General features: G+C 42.3%; 1 protein-coding gene across 7 annotated transcripts in view; it reads right to left on the reverse strand.

The window, feature by feature from the left end:
- The window catches only part of FAT1 (FAT atypical cadherin 1), a 299,575-nt gene that overhangs the window by 148,074 nt on the left and 124,380 nt on the right, over window positions 1–27,121 (reverse strand). For all 7 annotated transcript variants that reach the window (XR_015309390.1, XM_086962558.1, XM_086962556.1 and 4 more), the window contains exons 4-7: window positions 10,591–10,652; window positions 8,465–8,794; window positions 7,266–7,476; window positions 3,571–3,710 (exon numbers count right to left, since the gene is read on the reverse strand). Coding sequence is in view for 6 of the 7 variants with exons in the window: in XM_086962558.1 (XP_086818684.1) it covers window positions 3,571–3,710; window positions 7,266–7,476; window positions 8,465–8,794; window positions 10,591–10,652 (743 nt within the window). In the remaining variant the exon portion in view is untranslated. The remainder of the gene's footprint in view (window positions 1–3,570; window positions 3,711–7,265; window positions 7,477–8,464; window positions 8,795–10,590; window positions 10,653–27,121) is intronic.

Here is a 27,121-nt window from a genome sequence, read left to right on the forward strand (position 1 = left end):
CCTAAAGATAACTGTTACAATGGATAACCAATTGGAAAGCAAATTAAGAACATATAAACGTGATGCATTTTCGATTTTCTTGAAAAATAATATCAGATGTCAAAGTTAGCTAAAAAATAAATGAAAGAGTAATTAACCTTATCGCTGTGGCGCAATTTCGGAGGCGGTGCGGGCTGGGCTAGGCGTGGTGCTCCCTTACTCATGATGGCTCCACGCTGTCATGAGGCACGGACGGCATGTGCTCATGACAGCGTGGAGCAGTTATGACCCCGCCCACTCACTAATTCAACTGCACAGGCGAGTAATTAGTGCCGCGCAGGTGGAGCGTGGACGGAGCGGCAGTTGCATGTCGGCTCCACCCAGTCATGAGCACACGCCGTCCGTGGCTCATGACGGCAGGGAGCAGTCATAAGCATGGAAAGGGTTAAGCATGTTTTCTCAAATAAATGATTCCTTCTGGGTTTTTTTAAATCAGAATAGTTAATTATCTCACTGTTTGACCCAAAAATACGATTAGATTTCCTAGGTCCACGGCAGCCAATACAACATTAAGACCTGAACAAAATCATCATGCGATCCTAATTGTGTTGAAACTTTAAATAATCAACATCAAACTAAATCCAGATCGTGTGTAAATATCAACTTTAAGGAGAAATGAAACGATAGGGACCGTTAAATTAAGAAAAAATCAACTAATGTATCTTAATGTGCAGTTAATATCGGGCAAGAAATCATTCATACCAATGAAACCCACGAGCCTAAAACCAATTGTTGAGGGACAAAACCTCAGATACGGGTGTAAATGTATTCAGATGGGGTTCACACCACCACATCATGAACTATCCCCAGAAAATTAGTCTAGAAATGTTGACATCAGTTGGATTCAGAGCTTCCCTTTTCCTCCATCAGATTAATGCTGTGGCAAAGGGAGATAATAACAGGGTATTGACGGCTCTTCCGCTACATCACTAACTGCAGGGTGATTTAATTCAAGAAATAGCAGTGTACAAAACAAGTCTGCTAGGATGTGTCTCAACCTGAATAAATGTGGTTCTGGTATCCCCGGCATTAAAACTCACTTCTACAACTGCCTGCGAAACAAACAAACGAAAAAATAGGAGCAAAAAAGATTAGGCTGGTTTTGCTGGGCATCAAATAATTTACAAAGTCTCTGCACGCCAGCCAATTACTAATAATCAGCTACAAAAGGGTCCAGCTTAAGGAAGAAATATTTTCGGTGCATTGGCTTTTATGTTTTTAACAGCAAAGCTGACTCGGTTTACCATGAACACGAACCGGAAAGAAAACACACCATGAACCTCTGAAAAGGTGTGGTGCACTTGAACTCACCCAGACACGCCCTATCTACTGTACCGCAAAACATTTTGAAGTGTCTGGAAAGTAGTAGGTTTGGCTTATTTAGGTGTCCAAAACAAATGTTCACGGTCGGTATGGTATTCAAATGTCTCACAAAGATTTACAGGTAGGAGTCACATATGAAATATTTCTACAGCGCACTAAATGACCATTTATCCTCAAATCCTATTATTGAGAAGAGCTCATATGAGGCAAAAATGCAATCTGTGGTTATGTTCTCTGTACATCGTGTTACCTTGTTAAAACAACCCCATCATTTAACTGAGTACCAGATCACCAGTGGGTTTCTAAGAAAAGTTACCAAAGTAGCCAATACTATTGTTAAAATGTGATTCCCATCACTTAAAATATTTTATACAGAGCTATGGGTCATATGTGCTATTTACTGGTCACAAAATACTTGTCGCAATTTGTGACCAGTATTTTTGCAACCTGTAAAGATTTTTAAGGACTGACCTATGTGCCAACAGTTCGGTTCTTAAAACTCTTGTCTTTGTAGTGGGTCAGAATCCAACGTAATTCTTCCATATTAATGAGGTAGGTCGCAAAATTAAAATTCACAACAATTCGTCACCATCACAGTGATGCTGGCCTGCTGGTGTCAGAAGACCACCAATTGCTTTGTACATAAAAAACATTTTTCATTTAAATGGGGTAAAATTAAAAAAATTGAATTAAAAAAAAATACAATATTTTAAGTGTTTTCTTTTATTTTTAGAGTGGGTAGTGGTCATAGCAGTGCCTACTCCTACAAAATGTTGTTTGACCATTCGAAAAAAGGGGAATGCATTCATTGTGGAAATCCTTTCTGTTTGCAAATCGGTAACCACCTTTGAGTAGTTAGTGAAATATTAATGATTGAGACCAGATTTTGGTTGTAAAACATTCATGCATACCATAAGGAGAGGTATTTGGCGGGATGCCCTAAAACAGACCCCTTCCAAATACAGTTTCAGGATGGTTTCCTAAACCCATTTAGCAATTCAGTAACCTGTTACCAAATCACTAAATGTGTAAATTCAATTCCATAAAACCACATTCACTGGTTGCAAACTCTTCTAATTACCGAATTGCAGGGTGTGTGACCTGTAAATGTATTTCGACATCTGCGGCCATAATAATGCTAAACTATTATCACGGGAAACAACTGACAATAGATACCTTAACTTTTTTTTAGATTTCTTAAATCTTTTATTTGGAAAATCACTCATGAGTGTTTTGGGGTACAAGTATTCAATGTAAGGAATTATCAAGAATACGGTGGTGGAGCAGTTTCACAAAACATTTAATTGTCACAATTCCGCTCCAAGTCCTCCCTCCCCATGAGTTATATGTTGATACAGGCTCCTTTAAGAATATCTTTGTTATGTCGCTTGTATACAACTTTGGGCTGACTCAGACGTATACAATAACACGATAGAGGCTTCTTTATAACCGTGCCCTAGTCCAGTTTGAGCTTCAGCTAAATATCCGACCAGGGGCTGTATCACATACTGTGTTCTGGGGTGCAACTGGTACATGTGCTAGTTTTTTTGCGTACCCAGGGCACTGCAGCATTACAGAATGGGCCCACACACCTCTATAAACGCCAGCGTGCACATCAGCTGTTTACTGTCACTCCTTGTGTGGCCATTATTCTGACAAAGATACAGCTACGGCGTTTCCTTAAAGAGGCACTTTTCCTTTGCACCCACACCATATTATAGAGGTGAGGGTAGAGGCAAAAAGGTCTTTAGGAAGTACACTAACAGTACACCTCAAAAAGGTTGTTCACTGTCAGTGTACCCCCTGAGGATAAACATTTTGAACGGATAAGTTGGTTCCATGGACTTCCCCCCATCCCCCCCTCCCCAACACCCCCCCCCCCATTGACTGCACCCACCTGCAAGGGGATCTATGGCTCCCTTTGAAAATGCAGGCTGCAACCACCCGCACAGTAAAAGATGGAGGGACTGCTTCACACAGCCACTCCGCTCTGTCTTTCACTAATGCTCTGTCGCCAGGGCAGGGGAGATTGTGGCGGCCATGAGCACAGCATATTAATTGGAATAAAGTGCACTGTACTAGTGCCCACCCGACACACTTGTTTAAAGGTGCGACATGACTCAAACAGGGACAGTGCGCTCATTATACAATATAGTTCCAGAGATCCAACTTTCATTTTAGAAACACATCAGTAATAGCGCAATTTACCTGGGTGTTAATCGACCTTGTTCCATCAGTTGCCTCTACTGTCAGGTTGTAATTTGATTTCTGTTCTGCATCAAGAGGTTTAGCAACTACGATAGTTCCAGTGCCCTTGTCCACGTCAAACCGGCTGTCGTGGTTGCCGCCTGGTTTTAAGAGGGTAAAATTATTAAAAGACACAACGTATGTGGAATAAAAACGAGAAATCATATGAAACAAAAACAGATGTGCATGGGTAATTTAACATTAAGCTAATATGGAAGTGTGTGGCTGCTTAAAAGAAATGGAATTTACACAACACCGACATTAAGACTAGGTAAGTGCATCTTTTCTCAGAAGTTTGTCTCAAAGTGATGAACATATTAAACATGGCTCTGCCATTTCTCAACAGTCTCAAATTCACAACTTCTAAGCATAACAAATGTAATTATGAAATACTGCAACAGTGAAAAAAGGGACACAAAACACATACATCTTTAAACACAGTTTAAAACATGCATCCACCGATACGAGAATATGTTAAATGTTTCTGCGTTCCACTCGTAAGCATTTGTGCTCGAAAAAACATACAAGGAGGGGTGCAAGCAGAAATCAAGCTATATGCTAAACAATCCACTCGCTACGCTCTAGGGTACATTTCTAAGAGACCAAACTAGAAACGTGAGATCTCAGCAGATACCTTCTGCTGTACAGTTCAGCTCACAAGTCATCTGAAAGATGTAAAATGTTTCGCTAGCCAGTGGCCCACCTGGCAACGACAACAAGGGCAGCAGAGGAAGCAAGGAAGACAAAATAGAAAGACAGGTCGAATTACAAAATAGTAACAGTTCAGACTAAAAGCAGATACTAAGTTTAAAACTACCCAGGGCAAAAATAAAATACTTATTAGAAAGGAAAAAAAGTTGGACACTTTTTAAATAAAAAATTGACTCAATTTTACAATCCGTTTAGAAAACTACTGACTAAAATGCACAACCAAAACAATTCTATGTTGCTTCACTGCCTGAATGTGGCGCTCTTATCTTCTACTAAGGGGTCTGTAGATTTTTTTGGACTACGCCTTTACCACTTCTTGGTGGATCCCACAGACTCTTCATTGAAGTGTTTGTGGATTTCTTTGGGTTGCCCTTTCAGTGTCTTCTGGATGCATCTTCTAGACCCTAATACTGAGATGTCTGTTGATCTTGTGGTGAGCGTTTCCTGCTAGTTGGAAGACCCCCGGGCCCAGGTAAAGTTGGTGGTACCCCAGATTTGGGTGTACACTGCTTCCAATTGTAAACCCATAGAAATGCATTATGTGCGTCAGTGTTAATTTACTCATGTGTTGCAACACAACTCTAATTGAGAGGAGACAACAAACCTAGAATACAATTATTCTTTGACCCACGAAGAATATTGAATAAAGCACTTCCTATTTTTCCCCACATACGTTTCTATTCAATTCAGCTGAGCCAAGTGTGCAAAGGCACAATAAAATCATGTCAGGTGTGACGGATCCATCACTCGGTTGTTACCATATAGGTCGTTCTGCAAACACACATCCCTCAAATCAAACATGCATGTTCAACTGTAATGACTCGAGACGGTGTCATGTCATGTCATCTAGACTGGAAAGAAATGTTGACCCCTGCAGTAGTGATCAGAATTCTCACATAAACTAGTAAAGCTACTCAAGCTTATAGTTCGCCACACAACTAATCAGTAATCATCATCTATGCCCTGGAGGCCCAAAGACATGTAATTAAGATTTCATGGACCAAATTTTTATCTGAAATAACAAGAGTGATATGATTGGGTACCGGAAGGTACTCGATCACGCTATCAAAACAAGGGACTAAACCAAATGAGTGGAACAACACACACTTAGATGTTAGAAAGAACCCTCACTCATCACCTAGTGGTGACATGCTTCATCATTGGGTTCTTACTGGAAGGACCGAATGTCCTCCCAGTGTGCTACTACGCCTGTTTACAGCGGAGCGGGTTTACTGTGTGTTGAATGATGCCAACCAAAAAAGTGTGAAAAAACGTGTAGAAGTAAAAAAATGTCAAGTTGTGACCATCAAGAATTTTATTAAGAGTCCAACTTGCATTGGTTAAAAGAAGTGAAAAATAGGACTGCTACAGTGGCTTTTTTATTGAAAGCCCTTGGTCCTAAAATTAGTGGTCAACATGTTTCTGCAATGAGCCAACAAATCGCTCTGCATTCATCAGGTCCTATTCATTATCTTCCGGCGTTATGCACGCACTGAGGCGCACAAGTCCGTGACCAAGCAACCTGAAACAGCCCACGGCTAGCCTAGTCGAGGTCAACTCATGCCAAGCGTGCGACTGTTGTGAGTAGAGATCGAAGCAAGAGTTTCATGATGTGAAAAATTAGGAAACCATCTTCAGATCGCTACATATTTACAAGCCATGCTAAAAATAACACATGGTAAACTAAGCATTAAACAAGTTCACAAGCACTCCAAAGAACGTTGCAGACATTGGTAATATTTTTCCTTTGTACTAAGAAATTAAATGCAGAAAGTAAGCGATCGCTGGTAAAAATGCAAGACGACGAAATGAATGACTTGGAGAGTAGACCGTGGACCGAAACCATATGAAATTTAAAGAAAAACATGAAATGAAACAACTGTAGATGAAGGCTTTTGAGCTAATACTTGAGATCATGTTTATTCAGGGCCCTAACTAATCTGTGTATCTATTAGTACAACAATTTAATTTATAAATGTTATGCTAATGATACGTTCTTATTCCTTTAGTTATATGTAAGAGTCTACAGACCTTAGCAGTGTAGGAGAAAATAAAAAGAATCATGGAATGAGTTTTTGCCAATTTCCACTATCTGTCTTTCAGTTTAGGAAAAATCTTGATGGTCCGTCATATAGCGCATGAATCAAAAGAGACTTCTTATCACGGGATGTGCTGCTTTGAAGCCTGTATTGCAGAGCAGACTCTTGTGAGACAGCTGTCCATATTTTACTATAGGGTGGATACCTGGCAAAAATGCTATCTTATTGTGTCTCAACAGACCCGCGGTTATTTCGAAAATCTATTAGACTTATTGAAATATATTTAAATGTGGAACATCAAATGATATACCATAGCAGTGTGTACTCTTCAGCCCCGCACTATGGATCCATACCCAATGATGGATACTGAGGCAATCAACACAGGATCGCCACTACAGATCCCGGCTGTCAACTTCTGACAACTATTCATTAAAATTTATTAAATTGTTCATTACATTGCACTCAAGAGATTAATGCTATTATTAGTTCGGTTATGGGCCCGTGATTAACAATTTTCTGCTTCTGTACCTTAAGCCAGGATACCAGCCTACAGCAGCAGTATTAAAGAGATTTACTCCTTACGGTATTTTTTTTTTTTGTTATTCGCACTTTATAACCAGTAGCACTTATTAACAAACCAAATAAATAAAAATTGACAGTGTCTCTCTAAATGGCTATGAGACACTGACACACAGAACTATCCACTAACTTGAGATTTGTAAGTGAAGAGGCGTAGCAAATGTGTGCCAGCCTGTTCCAATAGGCAGAGAATTAAATCCTGAAGAGAACTACGAAGATAGTACCAATCCCCGAACAAATAGTGAATCAATGTCAAATCGATGTGATTGTCCAGCTTCTATTAACCTGCAAACCCACAAAATAACGAAAAAGTAAAGAGCTCCTTACCTGTTATGTCAAACCACATTGGTGTGCCAGGGGGTTCAGCAGATATTACACCGATCATGTGGGCGACAGGGTCACTTTCCATCACAGTGAAGAAGAAAAAGGATTCCTCAAATAATATTGGCTCTGGGGAAGGCGTGGGCTTCAAGATCCATTCTATATGCAGTCGCGTAGATGACGACTTCTGGGGGCGGCCATTATCAACAGCTTTAATCTAGATGGTATAGAAGTCATCCATTTAGTAAGGTTGTAAGTGTTTAGGTTAATGAACAGGTGAAGCAAACGTAGCAAAAAAAAAAATTAAAAAAAAACTCAGCCCACTTATCCAATGAATATTTTTCTTTAGGCCCAATTATCTGTCTAATGCGGAAGTGTAAATTGATGCCTGAGATAATGCAAGCTAAATCATTAATGCTTGCAATCATTAAGAGGGGAATTTACAGAGTTGCAAGAAGCTAATATAAAGCTCAACAGATGTTCGCGTTTTGGAGTAAACATTAGTGAATGGATGTATTTCTGGAAGCCATTACTAAAATTAGCATTGAAAGAATGATGTGATGACCCAGTTGTTCGATGCCTAGCGAGAAAATCATGGTCTATGTGTAAATATTAAAGATGGAAACTGTATACTGCAAGTAAAAAAACAAAAGTTCTGCAAATCCTGGCCACAGTCTTGTCTCAACAAAACAAGCAGACTCAAAACACTGCTCATTAGGATAACTAGAAGTGGCTAACGGATACCAACCCCATTATTCCTTCGCCTATTCCAACATGGCAAGGGACTTGGCGACGAGGCTAATATGTTAATCACTATTCTATCACAGACACGTCTATGACAATTATTGAAATTGCAGGTCACATTCACAAAATGTTAAGTGCAGCCATTTATTTCCATCTCTGGCATACCAACGCATTACAGTAACTATTACTGCGGGTCGGGAGGAGGCATGTGGCGGACTATTCAGCATGGGCATGGAACAATGAAATGTGAGCTGCATCGAAACAGTTTTCTAAACTGCATAACAGTACATTATGCCGAGGAAACTGCGTTTATTGCAAACAACTAACATTTAAGAATCTTAACTGGGCTCATGCTGCCCATTTAGACCTACAATATTTACAAATAATACATTTTTTAATAAAAGTAATTCAGTACAATTAAATATATCTCGCAGGCATGCAAACGAATGACTACCACTCACACTAAGAATGTCATATTCTCCTGCTCCTGAAAATGTCTTAGATGATACAAGCCCAGTTTTGGGTTCAATAAAAAATTTCCCGAGCTCGTCTCCCTCCTCGATGCTGTAAGATATCTCTGCGTTTGGTCCTTCGTCCTTATCAACAGCAATGACTCTGTAGATGGGATCTCGCTTTGACATTTTTTCTCGCTCAGGTTTTTCTCTTTCTGGAAGTCTGATCTTGTAAAATTTCTGCAGGAACTGGGGTTTATTGTCATTTTCATCCAAGACCTTGACAATCACCCTAGCCACAGTAGACTTCGGAGGATGTCCATGGTCTGATACGGTGACCTGTGCAAAGACAAAATGCGATGCATCAGCTGAGCCAGAGCAGATTAACAGGTGTACTGGGAAAAAGATTAGTGCCATTAATGTTTATCAGCACAGTTTATCGTAGGAGTTGTAAGAAGGGCCAATATGAACTAAAAACAGTAGACAATTATCTGGGTCTTTCTGGTGCTGGGACTCTTGGTCTGAATATGTTGAATGGATTTATTTTCAAAGATTATAGCTGCTGAAGATGTAAAAACAACTACAAACTGTTGTCCCCCAAAGTGCTACTATAACTTGGCCATACCCATTAAAGACCCCTTTAAAGGTATACAGCAGCATTCTAAAAGGTATATATATCCTTCACGGATCTCATTATCGAATGATGGATTTGCTCAATGCACATCTGAGACAAGCATTTGGAAGCCATCACTTTAATGTACTAGCCACCACTCCCTACACGTACATCCGGCATAAGAAATGGTGACAGTCAGCAGCTCAGAGTCAAACTGGATTCCTTACAAAAGGACCTAGTGATTCCACTTCACAGCATTCCAAAATGCGGTTATAAATCTTACCGACAGATCAAGTGAACCATCTAATTTGGTACTGCTTTAACATCAGGGCATGGAAATGTGACTGCAGCAAATATGATGCATATCCCTCCAAGGAATAAAATGTTGATGTAAACATACAGTAGAAACCGTGCAGGGGAATGGCCAGCGACTTGCATCGAATCAATACCTAATCAACAGAAGTCCAGAAGAAAGTTCCCCAGTCTCGGATGCTTTGTAGCAAATTATTCTGTGCTACCTGATAATAGAATATAGGATGATATCCTGAAAGGACAATCAGTGTAAACCTAGGCAGCATTCCCTTGACTGCAGTACCAACAAAAATATATAAGAGGTACAGCTGCTCAAGAGCAAACATACAGATCTATATCAACAGCTTATCACATTGGTCTTCAAGCGATTTACTGGTCACGATTTACTGGTCACGATTTACTGGTCATCCCTTTCTAACTTACAGTAAATAATCTACTCTTCAATCCATGCTCTGTGTTCTATTACTGGATACATGGCATCAGCCCCTAAATATCCATGTGTTGCAGCATGCATTAACCCCTTCGATGCGGATGACAAAGCTAGCTCATCATGGGCGTTACCTGCGCTGCGCGCATGACGAGCTGGCTTTGTCACAAAAGCCGCGATTTTCAAATTTCACCGCGCAGCGGGAAAACCCGCTAGCGCGCATGCGGTTAAAACATTCCAACTTCTATTATCTCTACACCAGAATTCTCTCACCCTGGGCACCACAGACCTATTGTCTTACCGGTATTCAATAAGACCATAAAGACACATGGGTATTGACCTTCACCAACAATGTACATCACACATCGATACAAACTTGTGGTAGAATCCAATAGCTGGACACTCTCAGCAACCTTCACAAAGTGCAAATGTTACTCATCTTTGCTCAGGTCTGTTAATTATCCCACTTCCCATTCTCTAAATCCTGATACGCTCTGTTTTGGTATCTATCTTGCTGCCCCTTTCACTACGTATTACACAATCTTTCTTCAGCTTATTCTTTCGTCTTGCTGAGAATTGCAAAAGTACAAGTTAGAGGCCTTGTGAATACATAAAATGGAAATGAGAAAATAATATGAAGATCAAATGAAGTAAAAATGCGAGTCTGTAGTGGTTCACTTAAATCCATTCTGCAGTAACATTTTATTATATTTAAATATACAAGCTGCTTTTAGGCATTTCAGAAATAATATTGAAGGACCTCTGAATTTTGTGATTGCATACCTCCAAAATATGTTCTGCTTGCTGTTCTCGGTCTAGCTTTCTTGATGTAGTTGTAATAACACCTGGAAAGAGGAGAAAATATGTTACAGCAAAATATATTCATGGTTTAGAATAGATATAGTTCCTGAAGAAACTGTGGATTACTACTATAAAAAGCTGGGCAGCAAAGGTCTTAAATTAGCCTATGGTCAGGCAATGTCAACAATATACTTTCTAATTCACTGCTCTACAGACTGAAATAGAGAAATTCCCCTTCGCAGCTGGACATTTCTCAGCCAGGGTTATCTTTAAGTGGAAGTTGCAACACTTCTTATTTGATCGGTATTGTGCACTATATTATAGACACACCCAGATTCACTCTGCAAATTGGCTCCAGAAGGAAAACGTTACTTACCCTGTAAGCATCTATTTGGGCTTCAGCCGCATGCAATATGTTTTTATTCGAATAAGTATTTTAAGCGGTGAGGTTTAGCGACTCCTCCTAAGACTGGTAATACGCATAGGCATCAACTCTGCTCCTAGATTGATTTCTACATGGCGGGTGAGGATGAAGATGGAACACGCAGACGCAGTTGACCATGCGAAAGAAAATGAATGCCATCTGCCACAACTCGAGGCTTCTGTGAATGGCTGGAACTGTGATTTAGAGAGAACAACAGAAAACCTCACGTCAAAGAACAGGGACACCTCGGACTGAATAAGGTTGAATAGCACCGGCTGAGAAGATGCCTTCAGGAGCCAGTTGAGATACAGGATACATAGAGACTCCTGCCCATCAGCACAGACATCACTTTCATAAATACAAGGCACTGAAGTCAGTCCAAATGACAGGACCATGAATTGCTAGTGGCTGAAAACCACTAGCAACTGCAGGTACTACTTCTACAATTGCTGGAGCAATACATAACCGTATGCTTTCTGCGGGTCAATGGATACCATCCAGTCAACATGCTCCATAGCCAGTAGTACATGAGCAAACATTGACATTGAACATTTACTTGCGAAGGGAAGAGTTGAGAATGTGAATGTCCAGAATAGGAGAGGACTTTACAGCAATTAAAACCACCCTACCCTTTTTATGGCCAAAAAAAAACATTGGGTAGCTGAACCAGCTGAGAGGGCGAATATCTCCAAAGGGGTATACCTTAGAAAAATGGCTGAATTTTGGGATACTAATGATGGCATTGCTGTGCCAGGAGACCAGGTCCAAATATCGAGCCAGAGCCCATACTTGTTCAAAGTACTCCAGAGCGGAGTGTGCCTTATCGAAAAAGGCAGGAGCCATCAAGGGAAATATCCATTAAAGACAGGCATGACTGCGTATGTCGACTGAGGAACCTATAGATCAGTAACCGTGCTCACCACATCCAAATCAATCAATCAGGGATGTGTAGAGTGCACTACTCACACGTAAGGGTCTCAAGGCACTGGGGGGCGAGAAGGGTTTTGGGCAGCTCTGAGGTCATCCGAAGAGCCAGGTCTAGAGGACCTTTCAGAAGGCATTCAGTGTAGGGCTTCATCTGATGCCGAGGAGAGGGGGAGGGGGGGGGGGGGGGGAGTTCATTCCAGGTCTTAGCCGATATTTAAGAGAAGGATCTGCCTCCCATTCTGGCTCTGCGGATGCAGGGGATTTCAGCCAGGGTGAGGTCGGCAGCGCCGCCATTTCTCCTGGGGGCGTGGAAGGAGATTCTTTTGTGAGGTATTGGGGGCCGGTGTTGTGGAGGGCTTTGAAGGCCATGTGTGAGCAGCTTGAAGGGCCCATTTTTTTTACGGGGAGCCAGTGGAGGTCTCGGAGGTGGTGGAGGATGTGGTTGTGTAGTGGGATGCGGTGGACGAGTCTGGCTGTGGCGTTCTGGATGGTGTGGAGTTTGTGATGGAGAGCTTTGTTGATTTCGGATTATAGGGCGTTTCTGTAGTCCAGTCTGCTGCTGATGTGTGCGGGTAACGGTCTTCCAGAACAAAATATATCTGCTTGGTTGCATTCTTTCCATCATGCACAACCTTTGTGAAGTAATACAGAGAAACAGACGTGGTTAGGGAGATTAGGAACAACAATCTGAGCCATCCCCCACAAAGCAATTGAGTATAGGGCCTAAAGGTAAGCTACATAAATTGTCCTCGCTAAAGAGAAGGCTTCCTTTCCCACTGTTGAATGTCCAAAGAAACAACGGCGGATCTGTACTTCAGCACCTCATGCCAGTTCGAATTAGTAATTCTTCTGCGCAGTCGACCCAAACGCAAGCCGTTGTTGGGCGTTTCTGTGTTCCGGATCAAGAATTGTCAATGGTGAAGTGGGGGTGCACAGATCAAAGAAGTCCAATAGACATGCAATAATATAACAATATCAAGTTCTTTATTTTTCAAAGAAATTTCTCAAGATTCAGCAAATTGAGATAATCAGCCAACGCGTTTCACACGCCGGAAGAGAGCAGGACGCTATACCTCGAGAATCGTACTTGCAGGATTTATCATACCTGCCAGCGAATCTCAAACAGTCCCATTAGACTTCATTGGACTAATAACTACACAGTCACTTTATGAACTGAAGCATTTTCAGTACTTTGTTTTAGGTTTCCCCCCAAGAGCTTGTATGACGTGATATTTTATTGAGGAGTCTGCACTTGATTTCGTCGCTCACATATATTTTTGGTTTACAGATCCATATTGATATTGTTACGGTTTCTATATGGACATCTATTGATTCCATCCAAGGGGGAGCACCTACATTTCGTGTAATACTTACACATTCTCTCATAAGACTTCTTTGACCCCCACTTCACCATTGACATTCCTTTCCCACTGTTTCAATCTTTTTTGAAGATGCCTTCCTCACAAGGCTCTCACGAGATGGGTGAGCTGCTAAGAATTTCAGAACTCCAGTACAGGACAATGACTGCACATTTGGTGACTGAAAGTCGGTGCAGATGCTAAATTCTTCCAAGTAACTAAAATGCAGCCCATAAGGGAATCATCAAGGGGAGGTAAAGCATAGAATTTCAGTGAAGAGACTCAACATGGTTTCCTTTCCAGTGAAGTGCAGTTTGAGGACCCTGTGGCACAATAGAACTCACAGTTTCTGCATCCAGTCTTGCAGGATTTAAGAGGTGAGGAATCTGCCGGTAGAAGTATCCATCCGTAATAAGATTAGAACCGTATGGATCTTATACTTCTAGTGTAAAGCTGCATCAAAATGAACTGGCTTGACTCAAGTGTGGAGTGGACTGTAGAGTGGTGTGGCTCACTGGTTAGCGGCGGCAGACCCGGAAGGAGAGAACGGCCTGGGACCAGCGTTCAATTCCCGACGCGGCAGGGTCGTGGACCAGGGTCAGTGGACTCGATAATTCTCGCCTCGGTGCCTACTCTAACCAGGGATAACACTCGGCAACTCTGGGCATTAGCTTGCCTCATCTCTACAACAGCCCCCCACATTCACCGGGGATGCCTGGTTTCACCCTGGAGATACCCATTAGGGACTATCTCACAGGGATAGCCAGGACGGGTTCCCCAGCGGTCTACAGCGCCACGACGCCTCAGGACAGCAGTGCGCTTTACAAGACCACATACATTACATTACATAAACGTATCTGTATTGAGCAAAACAAAAGATTGGGAATAGAAGTGCTGGTGTACGAGTCACACTCGGATTTAAATCATCTGTGTTTTCATCAGAACATCACACCCTCACTGGGGCCCTTGTTAAGCATACTGAAAAGAACTAGAGCCATGAAGGAGCCTCCCTTATTTACCTGGATTGCGGAGCCGCCGGCTGAATAAGAAAGCCTTTAGACCACCTATGGGTAAATCCAAACAATATTTCTAGTGTAATACAGGGGAGTCTTAACATTTGAACAGACAACAAAATCACCAGGATTTGTCTTCTTTTAGTTTAAACTGTACACCTGGCCCGGCATAGAGACAGCTGAAGCCAGGGGTGTGTGAGTGCCCCTTACCCAGCCGCATGTTTTACAAAACATTCATCATTAAAAAACAAAATACATATATCAGGACATTTCGATCTGCCCTCTTCCTCCTTTGATCTGTTCCAGGTTTCAGACATAGTTTCTTTCTGCCGACGACGGTATACAGCGTGGGTGGTCTGCTCATTCCATTCGCCTCGTGCACCGTGAGTGATGACATTTATCTGATCACGTGTGCACAACCGCCTCAAATGAAGTGCCCTTTACTGTCTGGTGTGGCTCTGCTGCCTGGCCACTCCTTTAATTTAATAGCTTTGCTTTATTTGCAAACCAAGGGTTGCACATTTTGGGGGTTGCTGGCAGACGATACATGGTCTCATACCCCAAGAGGCGACTTGCATCTTAAAATGACACAATTACATTTCACATATTTACAAAATTGCCTTTTACAGATACATTTTTTTAAATATGGATATTCAGTGGCATGGCCAGGATGTCATTGTCGGGCAAGGGCCAACGCACATTTCCTCCCCGTTTCAAAAGTGTCAAAGACGGCACTTTGGCCACTAGACGGCCGCTCCTCTCGCGTTACTAATATCACATCATTGAAAGTAGAACGATCTGTATATTTTTGATTATGTAAAAGGTTAACACATTTTTCAAATTCCGGCCTGAAATAGCAGCAGCGGAGGAGTATGAACAAATTATAAGGAGCTCTGGGCACATTCCTAACGTTCCCGAATAACCATAGACAGTAAGAGGATTGCTCTATTTATACAGCTCCCCTGTTCTCCTTACAGCAACAACACTGCTTCAGAACGCCTTAAAGCAGTGAGATTAAGAGTAACAATCCAGGCCTATATCCTCAGTTCCACAAACAAAGACAACAAGAAACCAGAGAAAAAGAAAAAAACCTCCAACTAGCTGGCCACTAAATAAGCACTAGACCTCTTCTCGGGACCGCAACGACGTTTTGGCTGCTCTAAAATAGCACCTTACTGACCCACCAATAAACAGTCACCATTCTCTTTGTTTATGCCTGCGTTGCTGCGGGAGACGCTCAAGATTGAGAGAATGTGTGAGCGAGACAGCGAAACAGGACCCGGGGATTAATGGCAATGGGTTACTGGAACGTCAGAGTGCTGCAGCTCTGTCTGCATGTGATCGAGACCACTTGGGCTAGAAGTCACATCATCCATGATCTGCCCTCAGAATGTCTTATGCCGTGCTCCAGGTATTGGCGCCCTCTCTTGGGAAGGAGAATTGATTGTACTAAAAAGAACACAAGCACATGCAGAGCCAATATGCTTCACATAGAAAATTGGTTTTGTCAATTTATATTTTGGTACTGTTTTAATCTGTCATGCTGCCACGTGCCAGGAATGCCTTAGCCAATGCTTGTTAACCTGCAGCACAAACACTAGCAAAGGGTCCTGTAGTGGTATTTTGTTGTCCTTGTACTATTCCAAAATGGCCGTCATGTTGCATGATTGATATCTAGGAAAGGGAAAGTATTAAAATAAAATGTCATTTTAAGATGAAGTGTTTATTAGTACCATTTGAAAATGGCCACCTGCCGATATTGCCTTTGCAAATGTCTATGCAATACCAGGAGGCGACTCAAAAATGTCAAAGCCGGAGCAGGCAAAAGCATAACCCTCTGATGTTGATGGGAGCACCAAAAGCACTAGCCTCAGAGCAATGGGCACGAAGAATGAAGTAAGCAGTGAGTGGAGTGGGAAAGAAGAAAAGAGTGGAGATCAGGAGACAAAGGGAGAAGGATTGTACCACTGAGAACGAGAGAAACGTCATCCACTGCAATGCAAACACTGGCAGAGGGTCAAAAAGCATGACCTAAAAGGACCCATCAACTGTAGGCTGATCTACAACGTGAATACCGATGTCTGAACTCAGTGGCTGAAATAGAATTCTACATGTCAATGGCTGAAGCGGGCTGACCGAAAACCAACTTCAAGTGTATATTAAATGTATACTGCCTACAACAGGTTGGTTGATGACAGATGGATCACGCTGTTGGGAGGCAAGACCCGAAAAACAAGGCACGTGTTTACACTTTATTAAAAGGGATATGTTCCCCACTTAGGATATGTGGAAAGCAGTAGGGATGGTTAGGAAGAGGTGTTCAATGACTGTAAAGAATTACACCACTGACAGCACAGTTTATAGTTATTACGCAAGTGTACTGTCCAATAAGAACCAGACACTGACCGCTCTTAAACAAGTTTGGAGGACAGACTGGAGCAACAGTTTACTAGGCCATTCAAGTCCAATCAATTTATGCCAGATGGCTAACTATAGGAAGATTGTCATTTCTCACAATAGTTCGTTTGAAATTCTATGTTTCATATCTTAGGTAATATCACAGGTGACTCAGCGCATGAACGGTGATGGAGGGGAAAAGTAGAAAAATGGGGAGGCGCCCCCACTCACCCCTGGATGCTTGGGTTGGCAAGTGGCGGGGTTTCAAATGTTACGCAAGTGGCACTACACATCCGGCATCCTATAAATCACGGCCCATTAACACTCCTTGACATAAGGTAAAGGGTAACCTGGACGCATTTTTGAAAGTTGAAAAGGTTAGTTAGGACGTTAAGTATAGAAAAATATTTAAGAGCTTGGTTCCAGCGCTTGGTTGAATTTGTTAGTGTGCTGTCATTGGGTCTGTTTAAAAAGAGGATAGGGTTGTTTTCCTCCAGTATTCAATGATACTAAAACGTATCATTAAATCAATCAATATATTTGTATTATGTTTATCAAAAAAAATGGAATGTCCATTTAAATTCATTAAAGCAGATCATCACTTTACAAAAATGGAAAAAATCCAAGCATAAAAATTACCAATAATCTAGGTCTGATCTAAACATGATATAGCAGCAAACCTGAATAATTCTACAAAACCTTTTTTTTTTTTTTTTTTTTAAATCAGGCCATGAAGTGATTTGTGCATGAAACTAAAAATGTCCTCTCAAGAAAATGGAGAAGAGCCATGAGCATTAACATCTGGTCAAACTGGCTCTCACACACCCACAAGTAATACATAAACCATAGCATTGATTAAAGTAACAATCATGTCCACAAAAACATACACATTCTCGGTATTACTTGTCCACCCTATTTTTCAGTCTTACTGCAGCGGAGATTAATCTATACATCATACAGACTACCAATTCAGACTGCAGGAGTTTTAAGTAAAAAAAGGTCTGGACTGCATCTTATATTGAGTGATCTAAGTAAAGGAATTAAGATTAGTTTCCTTGTTGCTTCATATAGCTTACGAAAAAAGATTTTTTTTAAAGGTTGTTAGAACTGGAGGTCTCAAGTTGGCAATGGTTGGCACCTTTGTCCAAATAGGGTCGTTGGCACCTTTGTCCAAATAGGGGCCCTTGCTTCTAGTCAAGGTAAGGGGGCTACACTCCTAAAAATAACCCCTGCTCAACTCTGTGGTAGCTTGGCACGAGCAGGAAGGCTCATCTCAGAGGCAGTGTGTAAAGCATTTGTGACTACATACAGTAATACAGTGAAAACACTACAGATGGACATCACACAGGTTTTATAAAAATAAGTATTCTTTATATAGACTTAAACAAGACCCAATCAACAAAAATCTGCAATACAGTTTTAATAAAAATGACTTTTAGATGGTAGAAATAGCTTAGTTCAGAGATGATGGGAAACGCAACACGTTTCTCACAAAGTACCTTTGGATGCATCACGCAAGTTAAACAAAAGATTTGCAGAGAGAACGATACGTCGGTTCCTTGCTTCGGGGGAGGCGATGGGTCTGTTCCTCAGTGCTTGAGCAAAGTAGGCGATGCGTCTGTTCCTTACCGGAGAGGAGGGGATGCGTCGATCTAGTGTTGCGTTCCGGTTGCGATGCGACAAGATGGCGCAGCGATCTTTGATGTGACGACATGAAGGCGATGACACCCAATGGCCGTGCGGCAACCCTGGAACTTCTAAGCCACGAAAGGCCCTGCGACGCGCTTCTCCGGTGATGAGACGGCGACCCTTGCAGTAGCGACACGCTTCTCCGATGATGGGACAGCAACAGCTGCAGATGCGACAAGCTTCTTCTTGTTGAGTTGTGCCTCCAGCTCCCAACAATATGCAGGCTTCTGCAGACAGAATTCCCAGAAAGGAAATTCAGGGGGGGAGCTACGGGTGAAGTATTGTATCCCTGAGACTTCAGCAGGAGGCAAGCACACTTCAAGCCCTTGGAGATTCTTTTTCAAGATGATGAAAGTGCAATAAAGGTTCCTTCTCCTTTCCTTGGCAAATAACAACCACTGCATGCCAACCCCAGAAAATAGCACACTGGCAAAGGGGCAGTCAACTCCTTCAGCTTCTTTTTGTTCCTCTCCTTTCCAAAGGTTCATCTTGATTCCCAGAAGTGATCTAAAGTCTTGGGGTCTGGGCCCCAATATTTATACTAGTAAATCCTTTGTCCTCTGAAGGCAGAGGGTGTCTGTGCCATTTCTGTGAAGCTTCCTGACAGGAGGTGAGACAGTATTGTTGAAAGCAGACCTGGTCCAGGTAGCTGAAAGGAAATCTCCTCCATCTACTCTCTATTCTGGTTGGGGTCAGGGGAGTGAAAGGTAATGTCCACCCCACTCTCTATGCAGCCACGGTCCTATTCAGCCCAGCCCTAACTCATCAGACTGCTGGAGCCCAAGCACTCCTGTCACTCACAAACGAGACATGTAATGCACAACCTAGCAGAGAGGGGCTGGATGGTTAGGCAACAAAATACCTACTTTCTCAAAGTGGTATTTTCAAATACAGAATTTAAAAATCACCTTCACAAAATGATGTATTTTAACATTCGGAGTTCATGCATACTAAATTCATTTTTCTACCATGTTCCGTGGGTCCGTTAGGATTAGAAGATGTTACAATCAAACTGCCCATTCAGGCCTATGGGGACAGGTAGACTTGCAATAGTGAACAAGCATTTGCAATGCAATAGGTCTCACATTATTTAAGTTTGAGTTATTAGCATTGCTAATAATAATGCAACACCAATAGCAAGAGCTATTGCATTGCAAATAAATTTTTTTTGCATGCGCGCTGCTACAGGCTCGACCTAAAAATTTGCCGAAACACTGGCGAGGAGAAAGGGAGATGAGAGAATAGAAGGCATTAGTGACGAGGCAGAGGGGATACAGAAAAAAGCATTGTGCAAGGACAAGAGAGCTAATGGCAGTTGAGAGGAGGCTCGAAAACTAAACTGTAGTGAGACAGCTGAAGTAAAAAGGAGTAGAGAAGGAAGGATAGCAATGAGGCAAGGCTGAAAATATAGGTAAGGAAACACCCATGAGGAATTCGAGGGAAGAGGGGTAAGAAATACAGAAATAAGTGAAGGGAGCAACAGCAGAACGAGTGCTGGTGGGAACGTCAAACCAAGAAATATTAGACAGACAGGGGGGGAGGGGAGAAGAGAGAGAGAGAGAGAGAGAGAGAGAGAGAGAGAGAGAGAGAGAGAGAGAGAGAGAGAGAGAGAGAGAGAAAATATATATGGTGAGGTAACAGAACAAAATATGGTGGTGAGAGCTTCAGAACAAGAATTAGTCTGGAGGCGAGAAAGAGAAAAAGTGCAGCACAGAGAGGAGCCAACAAGCAATACTGCAGGAACAAAATGACATCAGATGATAGAGAATGGACAGAATGAAAATGTGGAAGAGGAGATGACAAGGACAGAGTGATAGGAATGGGAAGAGGCAGTGATAGCAGAGAGAAAGTGGAGCACAGAGAAGGGAAAAGTGCGACAGAGCTAAAAATACAAGAGAGAAGGACAAAACCATAACTAATTTATGGAATGTCAAAAAAGAGCAAATCGCAGAATAAATATATTAGAGTGGAAGGGAAAGCCGGACTGGAGAGAGGGCTTAACAGTAAATGTAGAATTAGAACAGAAAAATGCATATTAGAAAGTTTCGGTAGACATTGGGCAAGACGAAAGCGCAGGAAAAAGTGATATACAAAGTGAGCGAATAAGGGTGCACGAGGACGAAGGAGAGGAGACAGTGAGGAGAGAAATTGAGGTGGGGAGAAGGAGAGAGAGAGAGAGCACTCAAAACAGAGCCGATATATAAAAATGCTTACAATGTTTGCCATACAGGATTAACAAGAAAGAAAGAGTGCAGACAACAATTGCAGGGTAGTGTGTGTCATACGGTTTCTTCACTTCGAGTTTATAGTTAAATTTCTAAGTGCAGGTTATCTGAAAAATTTGAATAAACGTATATATTATGGCACACACCAAAGCAGACTTTCACAGCAAATAATGTCTGCTAGCCTGTTCAGTCTGCCCATTTCCCACACTACAGACTCTATACGGCCCTTCGTTGCAAGTGTCCCAATAATCCTGTTTTGACTTAAAATAACCAAAAAAGAATTAAAAATAGCAGTGTTACCACACCTGGAATTCTTGAGAATTTTACCAGGATGAAATTCTCCAGTTAGAGTCTTGCATATTATTCCCATTATGTAGGAGACCATAGGGCACCAATTTGTGATGCAAAGTTAATAACAGGAATCCATTATGACCAATACCCATGGTTTCTGAAATGCCAGGGAAGTATTATTTTCTGAAATCAGTGGGACACTTTTAAGGACTATCTGTTATGTAATGATTAGAATTCACACATAGAACTCTGCAAAAGACTTTTGTACACTGTCATAATGTTGCAGAACCATTCTGGTGTGCAATACAAAAAAACTTTTTTCTACGAGACACATAGCTTCTGCACGGGGTTCTTGAGACACCACTAAAGAATCACACTCCGAACAGTTCAGCTTCTGCACGTGGCTCCTTAGATATCCCCAATGTTTCACACTCCGAACTACTGCACCATGTGGTGTTTTATTAATGACAATGAGTACTGCAACAGAGATCCAACACTATTATGTTGTGTTATACATGTCTGTATGACATTCTTTTATCGACTGGTATGGCATTACAGCACCAGCTGGGTATTGTATCATCTTGCAAAGGTTTGAGGAATCCAGCACTTTCCATACCCCTTGTGAGGCCTAAAGACTGTCTTGAGCAGTCGCTCTCAGGTGAAGGGTGACCGGCTGCTGGCTTTTGCCTTCTAGCCCTCCTTCGAGGTTACTCACATGTGTCTCCCTATGCTGGAAGTCTGTGATTTGACTTTATCTCAGGTGTATCTCTCTGGTTAATTGGCGTCAAACGTTTAAATTCCCAACATGAAGCAATCTGAGGTAATAACAAAATGTGCATGCTGTTTATCAATTGACAATGATGTTACCAAATAAAATTAAGCCAAGCTGTTCAAAGTGTTAACACTTGAAAGTTTGTCATGATGCTAAACTATTCAAGATATGTGTATTCCTTGCACCTGGTGTTTATGCCTTATCGATCACGTCACAGTGTATCACTCAAGCTATTCTGCACAAGTTACCTCTGAAAATTGTTTCATCGAATACCTCGCAGGTTTGTGGCTGATGTGAGAATAAGTTTCACATCCTCGTGGTCTGCGTCTGTTGGTTGTGAGTTGAAGCGATCAGTGGGTGGTGTGAGGAGAGGTGATGCTTGGTGGTTGACTACAGCTCATAGATTTAACCAACGCTTGCATTTTTATTTCATATATGTAAACATCTACTCTTCGTTTCTGAAATCTCTATTAGCTAAATTACCTTTAATGACAATACCAGAAGAGATAATAAAAATGGAACTTGGGTGTAGTTATTGCTTTAACAAGAAAACATGTGCGTCACAAATGATGCATTATTGTTCAAATACGAAAATTCTCTGACCATACCGACCCTGAAATACCCTTATCTACCTTCAGGGGCAACTGTGCCCTTTACTTAGACTTGATATTTCTATCTTGGCTTCAGCCCGCCTTGCCAGCAGGTTATTTTCAAATACTAAAGACTAATGCAAAAATCATTTGCGCTTCTCAGCGGGGCGCGGGCTACCGACGCCTCAGGGGTTAATTAGGAATCCTCTAGCCTAGGAGTAAAAGGCATGCAGAGCTGCTCTCCAAGCGCACATGGGCTTGTAAATAAAGGAAAGAAATTTTAATAATTACACACGCACTCGCCAAGACCCCGAAATGGGCACTTAAAGCAGAATTAGGGTCTGACACACTTGCATGCACTCCAGTGTGCTGTATGTGATCAATACCCAACAGGAATGCCCTCGATACCAGCGTAAATGCAAGCACCACCTCTTAGGGAAACATGCTTTAGCAATGCAATAGGTCTCGCATTTGCGAGAGTTTGAGCAATTGGCATTGTAAATGATAATGCCATTTATTTATATGTTGGTTTCAAAACAGATAAAAAAGGCGTTGTCTTTAACAATGCCAATAGCTTAAACTTTCGCAAATGCGACACCTATTGCATTGCAAATGCTCGTTTTCTTAGCACTGGCAATTCACTACCTGACTTTCAGCTGTGGGCACGGGCCGGTGTACTGCTTGAGGGGCAAAATGAAGGTGCTACTGGATGGCTAGCCTTTTAGGATACCTCCTATTGGACATGAGGCCATCAAGCATGTTGTAATGTGGACCTACACCCTCTCAAGCTTTTTCTCTCCTCCCCCTCCCCCAAATCCACCTAGAAATTGTTGCAGTTTACTATGTAAATGATCCTCATGTAGCTGAAGGTGCATGCTAGAATGGGCCATGTTGGACGCCTGCTGGTACCGGTAATGAACAGGACGTCACTCTTGACCCTTCAATAACGTGTGGTGGCAAAACCATGTTTATACTGTTGATGCAAAGCACTGGCCATCACGCCAGAGGTAAGTGGGTTTCTTTCGACTGACTCAGACTATGCAGGATGCAACGTTGCCAAATATCATCAAGGTCCACTGCTACTGCACAATCAGGATTTGCCCTACGGTTCAGACACCTGGAACGACCTTGCTACAATGTAATATCAAAAGCATCAGGAACAAACACTGAACAAGCTGAGCTCCCATTCAGCCCTAGATTTGCTCGAACGAGCACCTATCTTGACACACTAGTAATGGGAGGACACACATGTTCTGGCTGGAACTGACATTTTACTAATGAATATGTTTTATTGGACGTCACATACAGGTGCATGATCAAAATTATGCTAAACAAGATCTTCACAAGTATTATGGACAACCAATCAAATTATTTAGGTATCAGCGGCAAGGTAAGATGTGTGTATATGGACTGCTCATGGTGGTGGAGAAAGAGGGCTGAAATACTAACTAATTCTACCTGTTGCACCTTTCAGCTCTAAAATACTGGACTATTTATAACTTAGGTCTGTGGGTGAAAATTATGATTTTTGGGTAAGCCTGCTGAACTTGGCTCTTCAAAATTACCAAAGAAACACCTCTATGGAAGGGGACACTGCTGAAAGAGGAATGGAAGCCACGATTGTGCTAGTCTGGAATGCCAGGGCTCGCCTCCTACTGTTTCCTTAAAAGGTCCTCTGGATTGCAATCCGAGGCACCTGGTACAAGGAGAGCGCTGATCAACAAATGATGCTTTTTCATGCTGTAGCCAAAGTGCTTTGCATCTTCAATGCTACTGTTACAGGGAAATGTTTGCACTGAGCGTAGTTGGGTTTAAAACAGAAAACAGAAAACAAGGATGTTTGTAAAACTCAAGGTCTAGACCTGTGCTTAGAGACTTAAGAGTTACTTGCTAATTCTGAAAGGAACAAAGACACCAAGCATTACCATTGTCAACACTGGAATCACACTCAATATGGTTTCCTGTCATGTGTTAGTTTTGCAGCAGAGTGTATGACACTCCTTCTCTCTGTCCCAATTAGCATTAATGCACCACACAACTCACTCAAACACAGTGACCCTTCACAGAGGCTCACGGGGCACAGGAAGGAGCCCAGATGACTGGGATATCAATCCAAAAGTGTCATCTCTGTGAAGGTGGGGTGATCAGGGGTACCCTCTGGAAGGGTGAGCCTTTGGCTGTGGCAGCAGTGGTGTGCAAGACCCGTCCATTTGCCAGGAGTAAAAGGAAAAACGAGAGCTTGCACTTTAAATAAACAAAACAAGAAGTTTGTAAATGGCCTCTGTGGGGGCGGGGGGGGCAAGCTGCGACGTCATGGCTCTGAAGAAAACAAACATTTGAAGGAAAGAATGGGGGTGTGGGGGGCGAATTAGAAGGCATCGGACAGCGGGAGGGAGGAGGGACAGGAAAAAATGCCTCGCGTGAAACTGAAACGAGCTTGCCTCAAATTTGAAACGAGCTTGCCTCAAATTTAAAACAAGCTCTCGGCATTGCTGTTGCAGGGGAGCTTATTCCGTTCAAGTCTGATGCGGGGGAGATCAAAGGAGAGGCACGAGCATAGTGAGAGTGAGGGGGTGTGCAGCCTGGTGAGCTGAAGTGGCGACAGAGCACGTCGCGCGCGCACGAGCGCGTGGTCACACGAACTGTATGGGATCCGCAGTTTGGGGAGACTTTTCGGAAGCCTTACTATAATCTCGCCCAACCATCCCTACGGGATGGATTAGGCTTGACCTAAAAAGACATTAAAGGTTTGTGTTGTGCAAAAATGAAGCGATTTTCACTCCGACTCGTCGCAACTAATTATTTAATTTCATCAACAATGTTTTCCAAACTGTGAAGCTAGTAAAATAGTATGGACTTTGGACTCTGGGGTGTACAGTCGGATGACATAAAATAACGCTGGCAATAAAAAAAAAAAACATTTAAAACCAGACTTGGCAGAGGGACAGGCACGGGGAGGTAAGCGCGAGGTGGGAGCTCAAGGGAAAGCTAAATCAAGCGCGCGGTGGGAACAGGGAGGAGATGCCATGCGCACACAATGAAAACGCGTCATGCGCACGCGCAAGCGAAGGACTGGAAATGAGGCCAATCGACGTGTACATCTGTTCGCGAGCGCGTCCACATTTCCAGTCAGTCTCGTGCCCATCTCTTGTCTGGCATGAGAGGCAACTCCATAACAATAATTCTCGCTGGCGACAGCGCTCCGTCGCCAGTCGAGACTTATAAACGAAATTGGCTGCAATTTACTATCAGGACATGCCACACACAGCAGGGCATGTCCTACTTTTACTTACAATGCACCCTGCCCTTGGGCCTACCTTAGGGGTGGCTAACATGTAGAAAAGGGAAGGTTTAGGGACTGATAACTGGGTGCCCTTACCAAGGCGACATGGCAGTACTCGACTGCACACAGGCTCTGCAATGGCAAGCCTGAGACACACTTTACCAGCTGCTTCTGTGGGTGGCACAATCAGTGCTTCAAGCCCCCTAGCAGCATTTGATCTACAGGGCCTGGGCACACATGGCGCACTGTACTAGGGTCTGACAAGTAAATCAAATAAGCCAATCATGGAGTCACTAATTACACTACAAGAATTTACAATAGGGAGCACTTGCACTGTGGCACTGAATAACACTGGCACAGAGCCCAAAGCATGTAACAAGCAAAAACATGTCAAAAAATGGCAACGGTGCCAGGTCTAACAAAGGTGGATTGAGTAGACTGAGTCACATGGACAGAGAATCAGATCAGTTTTGCCAAAATCATTTCTAGAGTGTGAAACCAAGAAAAGTGCAATGTTGATACAAAACCTGATCAGATAGTACATGTGTTGATCGAGTACACAATGTGAATAGGGCTCCATGGAAATAGTGGCCACAAGAATTTGATGGGCCGCCACCCTTCTCTTACAGCACAGCACCCAGAGGCATCTCTTTTCCTCAACAGCATTGCCAAAAATTCTGTCTTAACACCAGATTGAATTGAGGAGTTAATACTCTTAAAATTGTAAAAGGATTGGGCACTCTATCAAATAAAGTAGGTCCTTTCCATATGCCAGCCATTGAATATTACAGACTATATCAAGCCACAAGCAGTCTGTAATCACAGCTTAGTTAAGTACTGTTTCTATTTTGATAGGGAGCCATAACATTAAGGGTGTAAATGTTATCCGCATGTTGATATGCGTTAGCCTCAATTCCACATGACAAGCACAGTTAGGTAAACTAGTTGGAACAGACAGCTAACTTCTCAAAAAGTTATCTTCACTAACGGAGTCTAGTCTTATTAATATGGTGATATTTCAGTTTGCTAGGAGAACGGCCATAAACCATGTTGTAGTATTTAGAGTTTGTTATGGACAAACCCAATTGATTCATGTACCAGACAAAGTTATCCAGTAACTTCAGTAGTCCAACCCCAGTTCAGTCATTAGCATATGGTAAAGCCAGAAGTTGTCTTGCACCCACGCTAGGTGTATCTGCTTCTACATGTAACAAAGATGCATCAAGTTCATTATGGTTAAGGAAGAAACGAAATGGTGCCAAAATGCAACCATATGCCCTGTCTGGTCTTGATATAAGTATATTCGCCTTTGTGGTTATACCTAATGCACCCAGTTACATCTGCATGGTGTATGTTCAGCAGGTGCACAATGGGTCGATTCACTCCTAATTCAAAAATCCCCTCCACATAATTTAACTCAATTGACACAATCGAATGTGGAGCTATGGTCCACAAATGCTAAATATAAACAGCATCTCTTCACCTTAGTGCATTCACTATTGAAAAAAGTGAAGATTCAGGCATTGGTCTATTGTTCCCAAGCC

The sequence above is a fragment of the Lissotriton vulgaris genome, chromosome 3_1 (assembly GCF_964263255.1).
Source record: "Lissotriton vulgaris chromosome 3_1, aLisVul1.2, whole genome shotgun sequence".
NCBI classification, from domain to species: domain Eukaryota; kingdom Metazoa; phylum Chordata; class Amphibia; order Caudata; family Salamandridae; genus Lissotriton; species Lissotriton vulgaris.